General features: G+C 38.2%; 1 protein-coding gene across 1 annotated transcript; it reads right to left on the reverse strand.

Moving 5' to 3' along the window:
- Positions 1 to 8,505: 8,505 nt before the first annotated feature.
- nppcl2 (natriuretic peptide C-like 2) lies at positions 8,506 to 14,294 on the reverse strand. The gene is made up of 3 exons (XM_056236595.1): positions 13,630 to 14,294; positions 10,411 to 10,658; positions 8,506 to 8,802 (listed from the first exon to the last, which is right to left on the reverse strand). Exons 1-2 carry the CDS (start codon positions 13,750 to 13,752, stop codon positions 10,422 to 10,424), a joined length of 360 nt encoding a protein of 119 aa, XP_056092570.1. The 5' UTR covers positions 13,753 to 14,294; the 3' UTR covers positions 8,506 to 8,802; positions 10,411 to 10,421.
- Positions 14,295 to 15,932: the final 1,638 nt, after the last annotated feature.

The following is a 15,932-nucleotide window of genomic DNA, read 5'->3' on the forward strand; positions in this document are numbered from 1 at the left end:
ATGAATGAGACAGATTATGGATTGGTCGTTGAATCTTTGAGTCAACCGATTCGTTCAAAATGCTGAATCATTCAGTAATGAGAACGCGTTGCTGTGAGATGCTCGATGGTTCTGCTGTGATCTTTGTTTAACTATTTTCGCTGCTGAAACAGAAAAAAAGTCAATATTGCATCTAAAATGTAAGTGATTTGACGTGTGTGTGTGTGTGTGTGTGTGTGTGATTGTGTCTGTTACAGTGATTGTTTAACCCTTGTTAAAGTTTAGGCCTTGTCTTTTTGGATATATATCTTTTTATATATAAAAAAATAGCATACAACCATGAGAATTTTCTCTCCCTCTCTCTTCGTCTCTGTGTGTGAGGGATTTGTCTATTGCTTTTAATGGAGTTCAAGGTTTCAGGGGCTTTTGGGGCTCTTAACGTGCTCAAAAACTATTGAAACTTTGCACACAGGTCAGAGCCCACAGCCATCAGGGCCGGGCTGAAGCTGGTACCCGGGCGTGGCAGGGGGGCTCAACAGCGCCCCCTTGAACGGGGTCCAACAATTTGGTCCATATATCCAACACGCTTGCATGAATTAATATGAAACTTAGTACACATATAGATCTCATCGGGCCGAACATCTTTCCCCTGGTCAAGTTTTACGCCAGCCCAACAGGAAATCGGCTATTATGGGTTGTTTGGAAAACGCTTGCTGTGGAATTTGAAGTACTACTCCTAGGCAATTCATTCAATCATTGCCAAACTCGGTGTGCATGAAGTCAAGACATTAAGGATGCTAAATTGTGGACAGATTTTTGATATCTCGAACGGTTTGGCCACGGAGAGGAAATTAATTTTCATGACTAAAAAAGGACATATAAAGTGTGTTATAACTTAGTTAGTTTTACCTACAGTTACAAAACTCAGCGTGTATATTCTTCTCCTCAAGCCGAACAACTTTCTAATTTAAAGTAATTAGCTCCGACCCTCAGAAAGTCAGATATTGTGGTTTGAATATGGTCATTTTCTCTCTCTCTCTCTGAGCCAATATGGCAAGCCGCTTTAACATTTAATCATTTTAACCTACTAGTCTCTATTTTCATGCTACTAGTACTTATTTTTTAGATACTAGTATCTATTCCATTAAGTACTAGTACTTATTCATTTGGGACTAGTGCTTATTCTTTAGTACTAGTGCCTATTCTTTAGATACTAGTGCTTATTCTTTAGATATTCTTTTGAATACGTATTAGTAGCTAATGAATAAGTACTGGTATCTATTTAATATGTACTAGTATCTAATGACTTAGTACTAGTATTTATTGAATAAATACTAGTATCTATTAATAGGTACTAGTATCTAAAAGGTCATTTTCTCTCTCTCTCTCTCTCTCTCTCTGAGCCAATATGGCAAGCCGTTTTAACATTTAATCATTTTAACCTACTAGTCTCTATTTTCATGCTACTAGTACTTATTTTTTAGATACTAGTATCTATTCCATTAAGTACTAGTACTTATTCATTAGCGACTAGTGCTTATTCTGTTTAGAATATTCAAAGTGCTTATTCAATTTTTATGCTTATTTATATTTTCAGAGCAGAAAATCCGATTTTTCTGCTTATTCAATATTGCATCTAAAATGTAAGTGACTTGACGTGTGTGTGTGTGTGTGTGTGTGTGTGTGTGTGTGTGTGTGTGTGTGTGTGTGTGAGAGAGAGAGAGAGAGAGAGAGAGAGAGAGAGAGAGAGAGAGAGAGAGAGAGAGAGAGAGAGAGAGAGAGAGAGAGAGAGAGAGAGAGAGAGAGAGAGAGAGAGAGAGAGAGAGAGAGAGAGAGAGAGAGAGAGAGAGAGAGAGAGAGAGAGATTGCGTCTGTTACAGTGACAAGAGTTTAACCCTTTAAGGCCTTGTCTTTTTGGATATATATCTTTTTTTTATATAAAAAAAAGTGCATACAACCCATATATTTTAAATGTATTGTTTGCTTTAAATTAAATTAAGATTGTATGTTTGGTAATTGAACCTAAATACATTTAAAATTAATGTGCTATATTTCAGATCAATATATTTGTTTTCCTTCATTTTAATCAACACTAACTTTATTCTCATCTGAATTATAAATAACTTATTTCTGTATAAAATAAAAAATCCAGAATAATCCAGACCAACCAGAGCGCACTATTTCTACAACATCATCAGTGCTGAAGCGGAACTACCAGAGCCGTTCGGCAGATAGCGAGCAGATATTTTGTGTCACGTCGTGCACAATAACCCTAAAGGCACCAGGGTGGCGGTGCCACCGGCTTTTTATATATATATTAGGGGTGTAACGATACACGTATTCGTATTGAACCGTTCGGTACGAGGCTTTCGGTTCGGTTTTCGGTACGCATTTTTGAACCGAACGGTTCGTTGGACCATTTTTCCTGCCGACCAAAATTTCGTTATTTCAAATGAAGGCGCGTCACGCGTGGCAAGCGCGCTCATAATGTGCGTGACCACAACATTGCCCAACATCAAATGGCAAATGTAATGTAAGCGGAACGAAACCACTCGTTATTGTGTGGTTGAAGGACCGTTTATCAGTTTGGACAAATACAGCGCGAGCCGATCTTAATCATCAGCACTGTTACTACACAGCCAAATCCAGTAAAGAAAGCATTTGAATTCGCCACTGAAGTAATAACATCGCTGCAAGATCTAGTGAGAAACATTCGCATTTCTCCGTTATTAACGGATCAAACAGCGCTGACGTGGAAACCAGGAAGAAACATTGTGCCATGAATGAACTATCCAGTGTCCACACACAGATCAGCAACATTCACCATGGGTTTACTGTAGTAACACTACTAACTGTAACCATGGAAGTTTGGCAGGAATAGTAGGCTATAATGCTTTCAAGTAACATCACATCGGTTTTATTTTGACATTATGAATACAATTGCTGCCCTCAAATGTTAATCTGAACTAAAATAAACCTTTGTTTATAACTACTACAATATTACATTTAATTTTGTCCAAGGAGCTGTTTTGTTTTATAAGCTCCTAAGAAAAGTCAAGTATAGCTCCATCATTGCTCAAAGTTAAAAAATATCATACTTTATGATGTTAGTTTTAATAAAAATATAATTAAAAAGATTAAATCAAGGAAATTTCTCTGGCATTTCTTTCTTTTTGCTGTATCGGAAACGTACCGAATCGTACCGAACCGAACCGTGACACAAGTGTATCGTATCGAACCGAACCGTGAATTTTGTGAACCGTTACACCCCTAATATATATATATATATATATATATATATATAAATATAGCTGCGAGCAGCGATTACGGGCCCAAGCCGGTGGCACCGCAACCCCGGTGCCTTTAGGTTATTATTATTATTATTATTATTATTATTATTATTATTTTACTACCTTTTGGACACTTTTGGAGGCCTTAACATGCTCAAAAACTCCTGAAACTTTGCACACATGTCAGAACCCGCGGCCATCAGGGCCGGGCTGAAGATGGTACCCGGGCGTGGCAGGGGGGCTCGACAGCGCCCCCTGGAACGGGGTCCGAAAACATGGTCCATAAATCAAACACGCTTGCATGTAATAATATGAAACTCGGTACACATGTAGATCTCCTCGTTTCATATATACTTCACACTCTTACTTTTTACCCCAGCCCAACAGGAAGTCGGCTATTTAGGGTTGTTGGTAAAACACACGCAATGGAATGTGAAATACTCCTCCTAGAGAATTCAAACAAACGGCACGAAACTCGGTCAGCATGAAGTCAAGACATTGAGGATGAAAGTTTGCGAGGGGATTTTTGATATCTCGAACGGTTTGGCCGTGGCGAGGAAACGAATTTATGGCGAGAAACAACAAACAAGAAGTGCGTTATAACTTCTGCATACATTAACTGATCTTGATGAAACTTCAGCAGTGTGATCGCTGTAAGAGGCCGATCACATGGATGTGACTATTGTGAGTCAAAGTTATAGCGCCACCAACTGGCAGCAGGAAGTGTGTCACTTTCTAAATGCTTTTGACAAAAGTGGGGGGGTTAGTTTTATCTACAGTAACAAAACTCGATATGTATATTGTACTCTTCGAGCCGGACAACTTTCTAATTTACCGTAATTAGCTACGACCAACAGGAAGTCAGATATTTTGGTTTGAATGTGGATTTCAGATTCTGAGTTTTTAGCTACTCCTCCTAAGTAGTTTATTTTATTCATGCCAAACTTTTTCAACATGATGAAAATACATTGAAGATGCTAAATTGTGAACAGATATTGAATATCTCAAACGGTTTTGCTATGGTTGAGGGATTCAAGTAATGTCAAAAAAAGAATCAGGGCATGTCTCATATCTTTCTAAAATGTAATTATACACCATTTATTTTTATATAAAATTATACAAATATTAGAACTAAACCCATTTTATTCCTTTTTTTCAATTTAAGAATTATTTTTAAGTTTAAAAACAGCCAGAATGGTTGTTTAGTCAAAAATAATAATAATCCAAATCATATATAGTGCTATACTGCCCTCTTGTGTTCAAAATCAGGTAGGCCTATTGAATTTATAAATATTTATATATTAGGGATGTTACTATGGGAATATTTTCCCACCGGTTAATCAACGTGTGATTGTGTAAACCAATTGTGTAAACCTCCCGCTGGGGGGTTTAAAAACACTAACTTGAAAGCGAAAGTATAATATGTACGTCCGCACAGACATTGAAATGGTGGCGCTCGAATGAATTCCTATGGAAGTAGAAATTAACTAAACGTTCGCTCTGTTCTGCTCGCTCGTCGCCATGGACGCGCACCATTATGAATGCCAGTGCAGCCGCATACTTTTTAGTGTCACTAAAATTAGTGCAATTTCGGGGGCCGATTGCTTGAATTGTGAGTTCAATAGTCTATTATTTTTCACGGAAAACACAACAATAAAAGAGTACAATGACAGATTCGCTTAAATAGGCGTTTTTACATAAAATAGCCTATTCCATCATCATCTTTTCAGTCAGCTCTTCACTCTCGTGATTAATGAAATTTGACTCCTGTTGCTGATATTTGCTGCAACTTTCGTTCAGCTCACAATTTAGTAAGCAAACACGTTTCAAATGTGTTTTTATTTTATTTTTGTGTATGTGTGTGTATATGTATGTATATATATAAATATAGCTTATGTTTCAAATATGAGTTAATTAACAATCGTTGGAAAGAATGATACTTTTAAACATAACACTAAACCGTCATTAGGTGTCGCCAGGCGACCGTCTTAATGAGCGAGTCATTGATTCATTCGTTTGAACGACTGAGTCATTCATGAATGAGATAGATGTTTATGGATTGATTGGTCATTGAATCTTTGAGTCAACCGATTCGTTCAAAATGCTGAATCATTCAGTAATGAGAACGCGTTGCTGTGAGATGCGCGATGGTTCTGCTGTGATCTTTGTTTAACTATTTTCGCTGCTGAAACAGAAAAAAAGTCAATATTGCATGTAAAATGTAAGTGATTTGACTTGTGTGTGTGTGTGTGTGATTGTGTGTGTGATTGTGTCTGTTACAGTGATAAGAGTTTAACCCTTGTTAAACTTTAGGCCTTGTCTTTTTGGATATATATCTTTTTATATTAAAAAATAGTCATACAACCCATATATTTTAAATGTATTGTTTGCTTTAAATTACATTAAGATTGTATGTTTGGTAATTGAACCTGAATGAATTTTAAATGAATGTGCTATATTTCAGATCATATATTTGTTTTCCTTAAAATTTGAACTAACACTAACTTTATTCTCATCTGAATGATAGATTATTTATTTCTGTATAAAATAAAAACACATTTGATTTTTCTTTTTTAATCAATGTAGAATGTGTAACTGAAAAAATAAACAGATAAGGGCTCTGTTTGATGATAAGAAATGAAAACCAATGCGATATGATGAATGTCCAAAAGATGGCTCCCACAGACTGTTTTTAAATAGGATTGTTTGATATTTTTTGCTTTTAAACTGTGTGTGTGTGTGTGTAAGAGATTTTGGTTGGGTGACAGTTGTAGTTTACAGTTTGACAAGAGTTTATAGCTTGACAAAAGCACAATGTTGTGTTTTATTGCAAGTGTACACAAATATAAGTAAACACTTTGCAGTTTGAATAATGTCCTGTATGAACAAAAGGACGGAGTATGTTTTTATGTCTACATTGTTCAATTACGCCACACACACACACACAAACACACACACACACACACACACACACACACACACACACACACACACACACACAACACTATTTTTCTAATCAGATCAGGCAAGTAATATTCTGTCTTGTCTCTTAAAAAAACAATATATATATATTTATGTATATATATATATATATATATATATATATGTGTGTGTGTGTGTGTGTGTGTGTGTGTGTTTGTGTGTGTATATATATAAATATAGCTGCGAGCAGCGATGAAAGGGCCAAAGCCGGCGGCACCGCCACCCCGGTTATAGCGCCACCAACTGGCAGCAGGAAGTCTGTCACTTTCAAAAAGCTTTGAAATCACCTGATTGCTTCAAACTTCACTACTATGATGTAAACACACGGCAGATGTAGACCTGGATGTAGACCTGACCTTTCAGAAGGTTGCTCTCGGATACTTTGTGGTTGATATGTGCCCTCAATGCACACTTTTGCAGAGCCCACACTGATACAAGCTCTACAGCACACTTCTTTTCGACAGTCAAAGCAGGGTTACGTTTTTGCACGTCGTGCACAATAACCCTAAAGGCACCAGGGTGGCGGTGCCACCGGCTTTATATATATATATATATATATATATATATATATATATATATAAATATAGCTGCGAGCAGCGATGAAGGGCCAAAGCCGGTGGTACCGCCACCCCGGTGCCTTTAGGTAACTAAAGGCACCGGGGTTGCGGTGCCACCGGCTTGGGCCCGTAATCGCTGCTCGCAGCTATATTTCTAAATTAAAACTCTGAATATTATGACAAAGCACGTAGATGAAATATAGATTCATTCACGTTTATACAGTATAACAAAGATAAATGCATCTGAATGTTTTAGAAAACTCATTAAAAAAAATCTAAATTTTCTATTTATTTATAAACCTGCATGGATGTCTGTAAAATGCGTTAACGTTCACTGAAAACAATAACATACTGTATTTGAGGTATAAAACTAAGCTGAACGAACGACACAATAAACAAAAGCAGTAACAGAAATAGGCAAATTTATTGCACGAACCAGTCGACACTTTTTTTGACACAAACATCACTCCATACTTCTGATATATATATATTTCAGAAAATATGGTACTAATGGCAAAAGACATTGTAGTTTTTGTTAGTGGTGAATGTGTTCATCTATTTGTGCTGATGTTGTGAGTGTAAATATGTGTAGTGTGTAAATCCATGTACTGTGTATTAATTTACGTGTTCGCGTGTGGTATGTCTCTGTGAGCCGCGGGAGCGCGCGTACCGTGGTTTTCTGCACGTGTCCTCTCTGTGTGATCGTCTTGCTGTGTTTCTCATTTGCTACTTTCATCCGCTGCACCGCCGACATGATGCTGATGCTGCCGCTGCTGGAACGCGTGGCGGGAGGCGGAAGATCGCGCTGGGCCGGTAAACGGAGCGGGTTTGTGTGCGGTGATTCGGTTCCGATCCAGTCGCTCGAGCTACACAGCAGCAGTATCACGTGACCATGGCGGAGGCCCCGCCTCCTCCTTACGTCACTCCACTGAACCGTTATTTGAAAGATATTTGAAACATAGCAAATGTATATGTAATAACTCTTGTTGTCATGGCATTGAATTAAAAAATAAAAATGAAATAAAAATATTTGAAAACTACAATTGAAATATGTAGCCCAAGTCTTTTACTTTGATATGTAATCTTTTCTGATTAGTTATATACCCGTCTTGTATCTTTTTTTCTTTTCTCGTTTATTTGTTCTACACTGCTTCCTTATTTGGTTATATAATGTTCTCAAAAAATTAAAAAGATATTTGAAACCTAAAACTTTAAAACGTATAATAGTTTCCGCTCTGTTTTAAATTTAGATTTTATGTTGTTTCAATGTAAAGCCTCGTATTTGTAACTTGTATGTTTCATAAAACTGTGTGTGTGTGTGTGTGTGTGTGTAAAACAAAGTGTTTAAGTATAATTTATACTGTGTTTTATATATATATTCACAGATCCCACAGTTACTTATAATGGATTTGATCATTTTCTGTTGGGAATCTGCAGTTTAATTGTTGAGTGACACACATATCAGTCAGGTTTAAAATCAACAACACCTTTAATTTAGATGTTAAATAACATTTATGGACATCGCACAAACAAGTTTTAACTTGTGTTAAATATTGAGAACAAGTTCCCACTCACAAAAATGTCTGAACAGAAGCTCTGTCAAGTCAAGGAAAACAAAGTCAACAAAACTGACTGGACAATCAGCCAGAGGTCTCACACACACACACACACACACACTCTCTCACACACACACTCTCTCTCACACACACACACACACACACACACACACACACACACACACACACACACACTCACACACTCAGCTGAGTAAACCTCAGCATCTTAAAACGACAAATATGTCAAGTTCTGCGTTCAGTTCAGTGTAAAAGGCCAAAGCTGTGAGTTTTGTTGTTGCAGATGGTCACATTAAAGCCGTTGACTGAAAATTATCCAGCAGATGCTAAAACAACACGAACACTTTTGTGAAGGCAGCATCAGAACAGAAGGATTGTGTAATGTTCGCAGGTGAAGGTCTGTATGATCCTCGCGCTCACCTGCACACACACACACACACACACACACACACACAAATGCAGAAAATGAGTCATAACAATAGCACACAATGATAAAGAGGTTGTCATATGATTGTTCACGAATATACTTTGTGTTTTTAGAGGGGTCAAACTAGGGCTGCACGATTAATCACAATATAAATGTAATCGCACTTCAATCGATTTGGCTGATCGCGATTTTGAAATCGCAAAGGCTGTGATAGTTATGTGCAGCTTGTCATTGAAGGCAGTCGTGTGTTTATTAGTCATGTTTAATCAATCAGAGCGTTTCAATCTTCTGTTTATTCAGATACAGCGATGGGGATTTCCTGGAGTGATGTGTGTTATCGTACTTCTGCGGCGGGGCATATTTGGCGTGTGTGTGTGAGACGCCCTCTGGTGTTCAGTTGGATATATGGTGTGTGTGTGTTTGTGTGTTTGTGTGTGTGTGTGAGACACCTCTGGTGTTCAGATGGATATGTGGTGCTTGTGTGTGTGTGTGTGTGTGTGTGTGTGTGTGTGTGTGTGTGTGTGTGTGTGTGTGTGTGTGTGTGTGTGTGTGTGTGTGTGTGTGTGCGTGCGTGCGTGTGTGTGTGTGTGTGTGTGAGACGCCCTCTGGTATTCAGTTGGATATATGGTGTGTGTGTGTGTGTGTGTGAGACACCTCTGGTGTTCAGATGGATATGTGGTGCGTGTGTGTGTGTGTGTGTGTGTGTGTGTGTGTGAGAGACGCCCTCTGGTCTTCAGTTGGATATATGGTGTGTGTGTGTGTGTGAGACGCCCTCTGGTGTTCAGTTGGATATATGGTGTGTGTGTGTGTGTGTGAGACACCTCTGGTGTTCAGATGGATATGTGGTGCGTGTGTGTGTGTGTGTGTGTGTGTGTGTGTGTGTGTGTGTGAGACACCTCTGGTGTTCAGATGGATATGTGGCGAATGTGTGTGTGTGTGTGTGTGTGTGTGTGTGTATGTGTGAGAGACGCCCTCTGGTGTTCAGATGGATATGTGGTGTGTGTGTGTGTGTGTGTGTGTGACGCCCTCTGGTGTTCAGATGGATATGTGGCGAATGTGTGTGTGTGTGTCTGTGTGTGTGAGACACCTCTGGTGTTCAGATGGATATGTGGTGCATGTGTGTGTGTGTGTGTGTGTGAGACACCTCTGGTGTTCAGATGGATATGTGGTGTGTGTGTGTGTGGTGTGTGTGTGTGAGACGCCCTCTGGTGTTCAGATGGATATGTGGCGAATGTGTGTGTGTGTGTGTGTGTGAGACGCCCTCTGTTGTTCAGTTGGATATGTGGTGCGTGCATGTGTGTTTGTGTGTGTGTGTGTGTGTGTGAGACGCCCTCTGTTGTTCAGTTGGATATATGGTGTGTGTGTGGTGTGTGTGAGACGCCCTCTGGTGTTCAGATGGATATGTGGTGCGTGTGTGTGTGTGTGTGTGTGAGACGCCCTCTGGTGTTCAAATGGATCAGCATTTACTACCGTTCAGCCGTGTTGCACTGACAAACTCCGCATAAAATAATCGCAGCCTTTGCCAAATCACGTGTGGTTTCATTGCGATTAATTGTGCAGCCCTAGGTCATATCAAACATCTTTAATAATTTTATGAGTACCTGTGTGTGCGTCAGCATCCCAGACCGCTGATGACCCCGATCCGGTCCACCTTCATCCCGAAGCACCCCCGCGCCATTCCCTTCCGGCTCCGGCCCTGCAGCTTCCGGTGCCGGTTCAGGACGTCCAGGAACACGTGTGGCGGGGGGCGGGGCAAGAGCGGGGGGGCGGAGTCTGCTGACCCCTCCATGACCTCTGGATGAGCCAATAGAAGAGAGCCGATCTTCAGCCCAAACAAATCCTGCAGAACCTGCACACAGTTTATAATGTCAACTTTCTGTATGCTGGAATAACTTGACGATTCAAATAGTACAGCGCAATCCTACTCAAACTGTATCATATATTTACGGACGTTAACACGACAAAGATGTACTAAAAATGGAAACGTTTTTCATTTGCGTTTTTTGCGTACAGGCGACAACGTTGTCAAAACGATCCCCGTTCAACCGGATCCGCAAAAACGACTAAAAGCGCTCTATTCTGCTTCCAGGCCAGTAGATGGCGATGCCACTTTTTGTAAAAAGAAAAATAAACTCTGACCCATGTGCATGACGTCACTGTTTTCACAAATTCACATTTGTGTAGTTTTAACAGGAGATGATAATGATATCATTTTCAAAAACTTGAAAACTTCAAAAAGTTTGTGTTTTCAGGCCCACAAAACACGGTTTTCTCGTGTAAACGAACGGCGAAAGCGCTTAAAAAGTTTTCCGTTTTTATGTCGTGTTAACACCCCTTAGTTAAATAACCCTGGATGTCTAATGTAAAAAAGAAAATCGTAATTTTGCATTTTAAATCTAAAAAAGTTTAGCTTAAGCTTAAGTGTGTAATTTTAAGACAGAATCACCTAAATGATGTCTATTTTCAAATAGACAGCAATACTACATGTACTATTCATATCATATATTTATTTATAGAGTAGCCGACTATGCTAGTGTGTGACTCGACTAGCGCTAGACTTGACCTCTATGCTTGACCCTCCATTTTTATAAATAAAAAAAAAAAAATATATATATATATATATATATATATATATATATATATATATATATATATTAAAACAGCCAATAATATTTTATATTTCTGATGACAACAAGCCCATTTTTTCCATTCATTTTCCATAAGCATTTGAAATGTCTTTGTTAGGAGTTTCTTTGGTCTGTCTGAATACTCGATTCTGATTGGCTGGAAGCTGTGCATAAAACAGTTGCTGCTAAACTGTTACTTGCAGGTAATTCGTATATCTCTCTCTCTCTCTCTCTCTCTCTCTCTCTATTTATTATCTCGATAATAAATTCAGATAATTTTTAATATTATTCGTTCATTCAAATAAATGTACTCTTATGCAATACTTCTCTGATTCAAATCGATCAGAATGCTAGATCTAACGAGCCGTGACTGGGGAAAATAACAGTAACGTTAAATGTTACCCTTCCGGTCAAATTCGCGCTGCAAACATCAATAACAGTTTTAAATGGTCAATGCTAGCAAAATTCCACATAGATTATCCTTTCCATAACGCATGAACCAAGCCAACCTATGAGGAGAATCACATTACAAACTTGTATTTGAAACTAAAGATTGTTTGAAAATCTGACTCAAAACTAAACGGCTTTAACCCAGGTAACAAAAATGTTTTCCAAGAACATTTTTGCTAACGTTTCCATTAAATTATTGGTGTGTGTGTGTGTGTATGATACAGTTATATAGACTAGCCTACCCATGTCGCATGAGCTCGTCTTCTTAATTGGTCTAGGCTCGATGAAAATGCTCGTTCTGCCTCTATGAAGTGTTAAAACCACAGCGTTTAATATTTAGCTGCCCAGAGGGCCACAGCTGATACTTTGAAATTATATTTTTGACATGATTGATTTATCAGTTCCTCATTTAATATATGTGTTCAGTTTGTGTTCAAGTTCCTATGGCTACTTCCCCGTGCTCTTGCATCTCGCTCACAGGAAAGGCCCTTCTGCTTCTTCTTCTGCAACTTTACTGTCGTGATAATTATTGTTTTAATTAGTCATTTTATACTTTATCTATAAATAAAAATCAACGTTAAAAATATGTAAGAAAATTAAATACAATATTATGGGAACATTACTTTTGAACAAAAATTCTGAAACACTTGAACAATATGTTTTATTGCTAATGTTTTGAGTACATTATTTAAAACTTCACTGGTTTGTTCATTACTTTGAGATGCAATTCAAATGATATAATCGAATTAAATATAAAATTATTGATTTAAAGATGTTGATTATATAGCCTATGTAGAAACAATTAGCATATTATGCATACAAATATTTGAGTAGTTTGAGAACGCGAATGTATTTTTTCCATCAGGAATTCCACTGCTAAACAAACATGATTATTTAAAAAAATTAATTAAAGTCCCCCTGTGGTGAAAATCCAGCTTTTAATGATGTTTATATGTCTATGTGGTGTTTTTAATACGCTTTAAGACGTAAGTTCATAAGTCGACAGCATTGCTGAGTATTTTCTGCTTAAAACTGCAGTGAACCAAAGACAGTCTCAAAAACACGGTTTGAAATCGCTGGTGTTTCTGACGTCACAAACGACCTTGTTACCAATCAGATCAACGTGTGATCGTCAACCAGTGGATCTCTGAGCTGAGGGAGTGAGTGGAGGCGGGGCTTATTTGCATATTCATAGAACCACGCATACTAAATGAGGCAAGGGTGTCGAGTTACATTCAAGATATTTTAAGGCATGAAGAAAAAAAATCCAAGGGAAAAAAAACACGTTTAAATATGTAATTTTGGTGATCAAAGATGAGTTTTTAAGGGATAAAAATGGTTGATTACAGAGGGACTTTAAGTAATGTGATTAGATGACTTCAACTAAAGCAAATAACATCGATTAACAACCTCACAGTCTTTAACTGTTTTTCAGTTTTTTTTTCATTCTGAAAATGAAGAGGATATTTACTTCAGAACCGACTGTTGCGAATTACTAAACATGCAACAAGATGAGGTCATGTGACAACAATCTAGTGCACGACTGTCTGAGGAGTTTATCCTCAATATTGCTACTATTTTTAAAAAGTAATAGGCATTATACAGCATGTAATGAACCGAATCACACAAGCAATGTCTGTTATCAAACAGGTTTCCCAAACACCGATCTGTCATCATCCATCAGTCAAGCTAGTCCCGCCCCCAAACTCACGCAATTGGTCGAGTCAGGAGTGAAATCCTCACCTGTGCGTCTGATTGGCGTGGCGATGGCCGTCCCTCTATCTGCGTTGTCATGGTGATGATGAGAAACACGAGGAGGGCAGGATGAAGAGAGGAGGTAAAGTTTAGAGGAGATGAAAAAGCCATCCTTGTTTTTAAAGAGAAGTAAATATCTGTCCGGTGCTTTCGGCTCGGGTTCTGCCCTGTACGGCTTCAGGACGGGTCTCTGTCGGAGCCGGTGCAACACCCGGCCTTTTAAGAAACATCGCTATGATGTCACACATCGCTAACGGTTGCCGTGAGCGACGCCCCGCCCCTCACACACGTCACGGCCTCCACACTGAGCGCAGATTCTCATTTCTCCAGCTGATACACACCAACTCTTTCACTTCAGGATGAACATGTCACACGCACGCTCACATTTTTGCGCTTTGTGTCGCGTTTAATCGTCGGCCTCTTTATAGCTCATCACTCTTCACAGTAACAGGCTGATGTGACCTCTGACCCTTTCAGGTTCCGCCCCCTATAAAAGTTCCCCCTGGAAACGGGCGGCGCTCAGGAACTATTTCCTCCTGTGAGAGCGCAGACACAATAGTTCGGCGTCAGATGAGAGTTTCCGTAGCGATGACCACGGGTCACGGGCCTTTCAACCTCCGGACGGGCCGACACAGACACATGCAACACACACAATCATACCTGGGAACAAGATCGTCTCCAAAGCTGCATTTATTTGATCTAAAATACAACATTTAAAATTACTGTTTTCTATGTGAATATACAGTAAAGTGTAATTTATTCCTGTGATCAAAGCTGAATTTTCAGCATCATTACTCCAGTCTTCAGTGTCACATGATCCTTCAGAAATCACTCTAATATGAGGATCTGATGCTCAAGAAACATTTATGATTATTATCAGTGTTGAAAACAGTGGAACCTGTGATACAAAACCTTTTATTCTGCAATTATTTGATAATTATAACTTAATTTTGACATTTATAATGTTACAAAAGATTTTTATTTCAAATAAATGCTGTTTTTTTGACATGTCTATTTATCAAAGAGATCTGAGACATTTAAAACCTTCAAAATTGATAATAATAAGAATCGCTATTATTTATATTAATAATATTAATAATAGAGTAATAATCCTGAAAATACAGCTTTGATCACAGGAATAAATTACACTTTACTAGATATTCACATAGAAAACAACTGATTTACACTGTAATAATATAAAAAAAAAAAAAAAAAAAAAAAAATGTAGTTTTGATCAAATAAATGCAGCCTTTAAAAGATTTATTTGAAAATCAAAAGTAGGCCTAATAATTATTCCATACTTTTGACCGGTAATTTACCAAGCCTATTTTTAAGATATTTTTAAATAAAATTCACTTTGGCCGTAACATGAAAAAAAGCCTCTTTTGCAAAAACAAGTGTCTCATCGCTGTTTAAAAGCAGGACGTTTTAGAGACTCAAAAACACAGAATAGTGTGTGAAAGTGTCTCTCTGACGCAAACATCACAGCGCAGCCAACGACAGCCTGACCTCTGACCCCTGGGCACTACATCATACTCACGCACGCTAATATGACACACACACACACACGGGTGTGTTTCTCGGATGTCGTGCTGAAACGCTTTCGGCCTGATGATCGTCGCCGAGCAACTCTCGCCCCGAGACCCGAAGCCTCCAGCTCTCTGACGTCAGCGGCGCACAGGCCCGGTACAGCCAAAGATCATTCATTCGCCATACAGTTCTGAAGAGCTTTTCTTCCGCATCGTGACAAATAACACATTATCTAGAAGACAACTGTCAGGCGAGACGTGGTTCAGTGCATCGGTTGTTGATTGGATGTGCCTGGCACTCAAAAAATGCTTTTTTTACTCAGTATTTTTGTCTCGTTTCCAGTCCAAATATCAAAAAATCGTTAAATCAAGATGCATTTACTAGATGAGTAAAATGATATAAGATATTATGTCCTGTTTTCTGGGGAAATAAATCTAAATGAAGTGAGTTGATACTTAAAAAAAAGCAAAATTATCTGCCAATGCGGTGATACAAATAATCTTAATTTAAACAGAAACAACATTATTTTTCTCACCGCATTGGCAGATAATTTAAGCATCAACTCACTTGATTTAGATTTATTTATAAATCTTATATCAAAATTACTACTTTTGATCTTGCTTTAAGAAATGTTTGATATACAGTACTATGGATTGGAAACAAGATAAAAATACTAAGTAAGAAAATCATTTTTTGCAGTGTGGCAAATAATATTAAAGTAAATAAGCTTAAAATAAATGAATAAAAAACATGATTTAAAT

This window comes from Rhinichthys klamathensis, unplaced genomic scaffold (genome assembly GCF_029890125.1).
Source record: "Rhinichthys klamathensis goyatoka isolate OS25496 unplaced genomic scaffold, OSU_Roscu_1.1 h1tg000454l_1, whole genome shotgun sequence".
Classification (NCBI taxonomy): Eukaryota; Metazoa; Chordata; class Actinopteri; order Cypriniformes; family Leuciscidae; genus Rhinichthys; species Rhinichthys klamathensis.

Excerpts from the sequence above, each read along its gene's own strand:
- nppcl2 (XM_056236595.1), bottom strand. The coding sequence starts at position 13,752 with ATGGCTTTTTCATCTCCTCTAAACTTTACCTCCTCTCTTCATCCTGCC. Across the intron at positions 10,659-13,629 it reads CACGCCAATCAGACGCACAG|GTTCTGCAGGATTTGTTTGG; the intron begins GTGAGGATTTCA and ends AACTGTGTGCAG.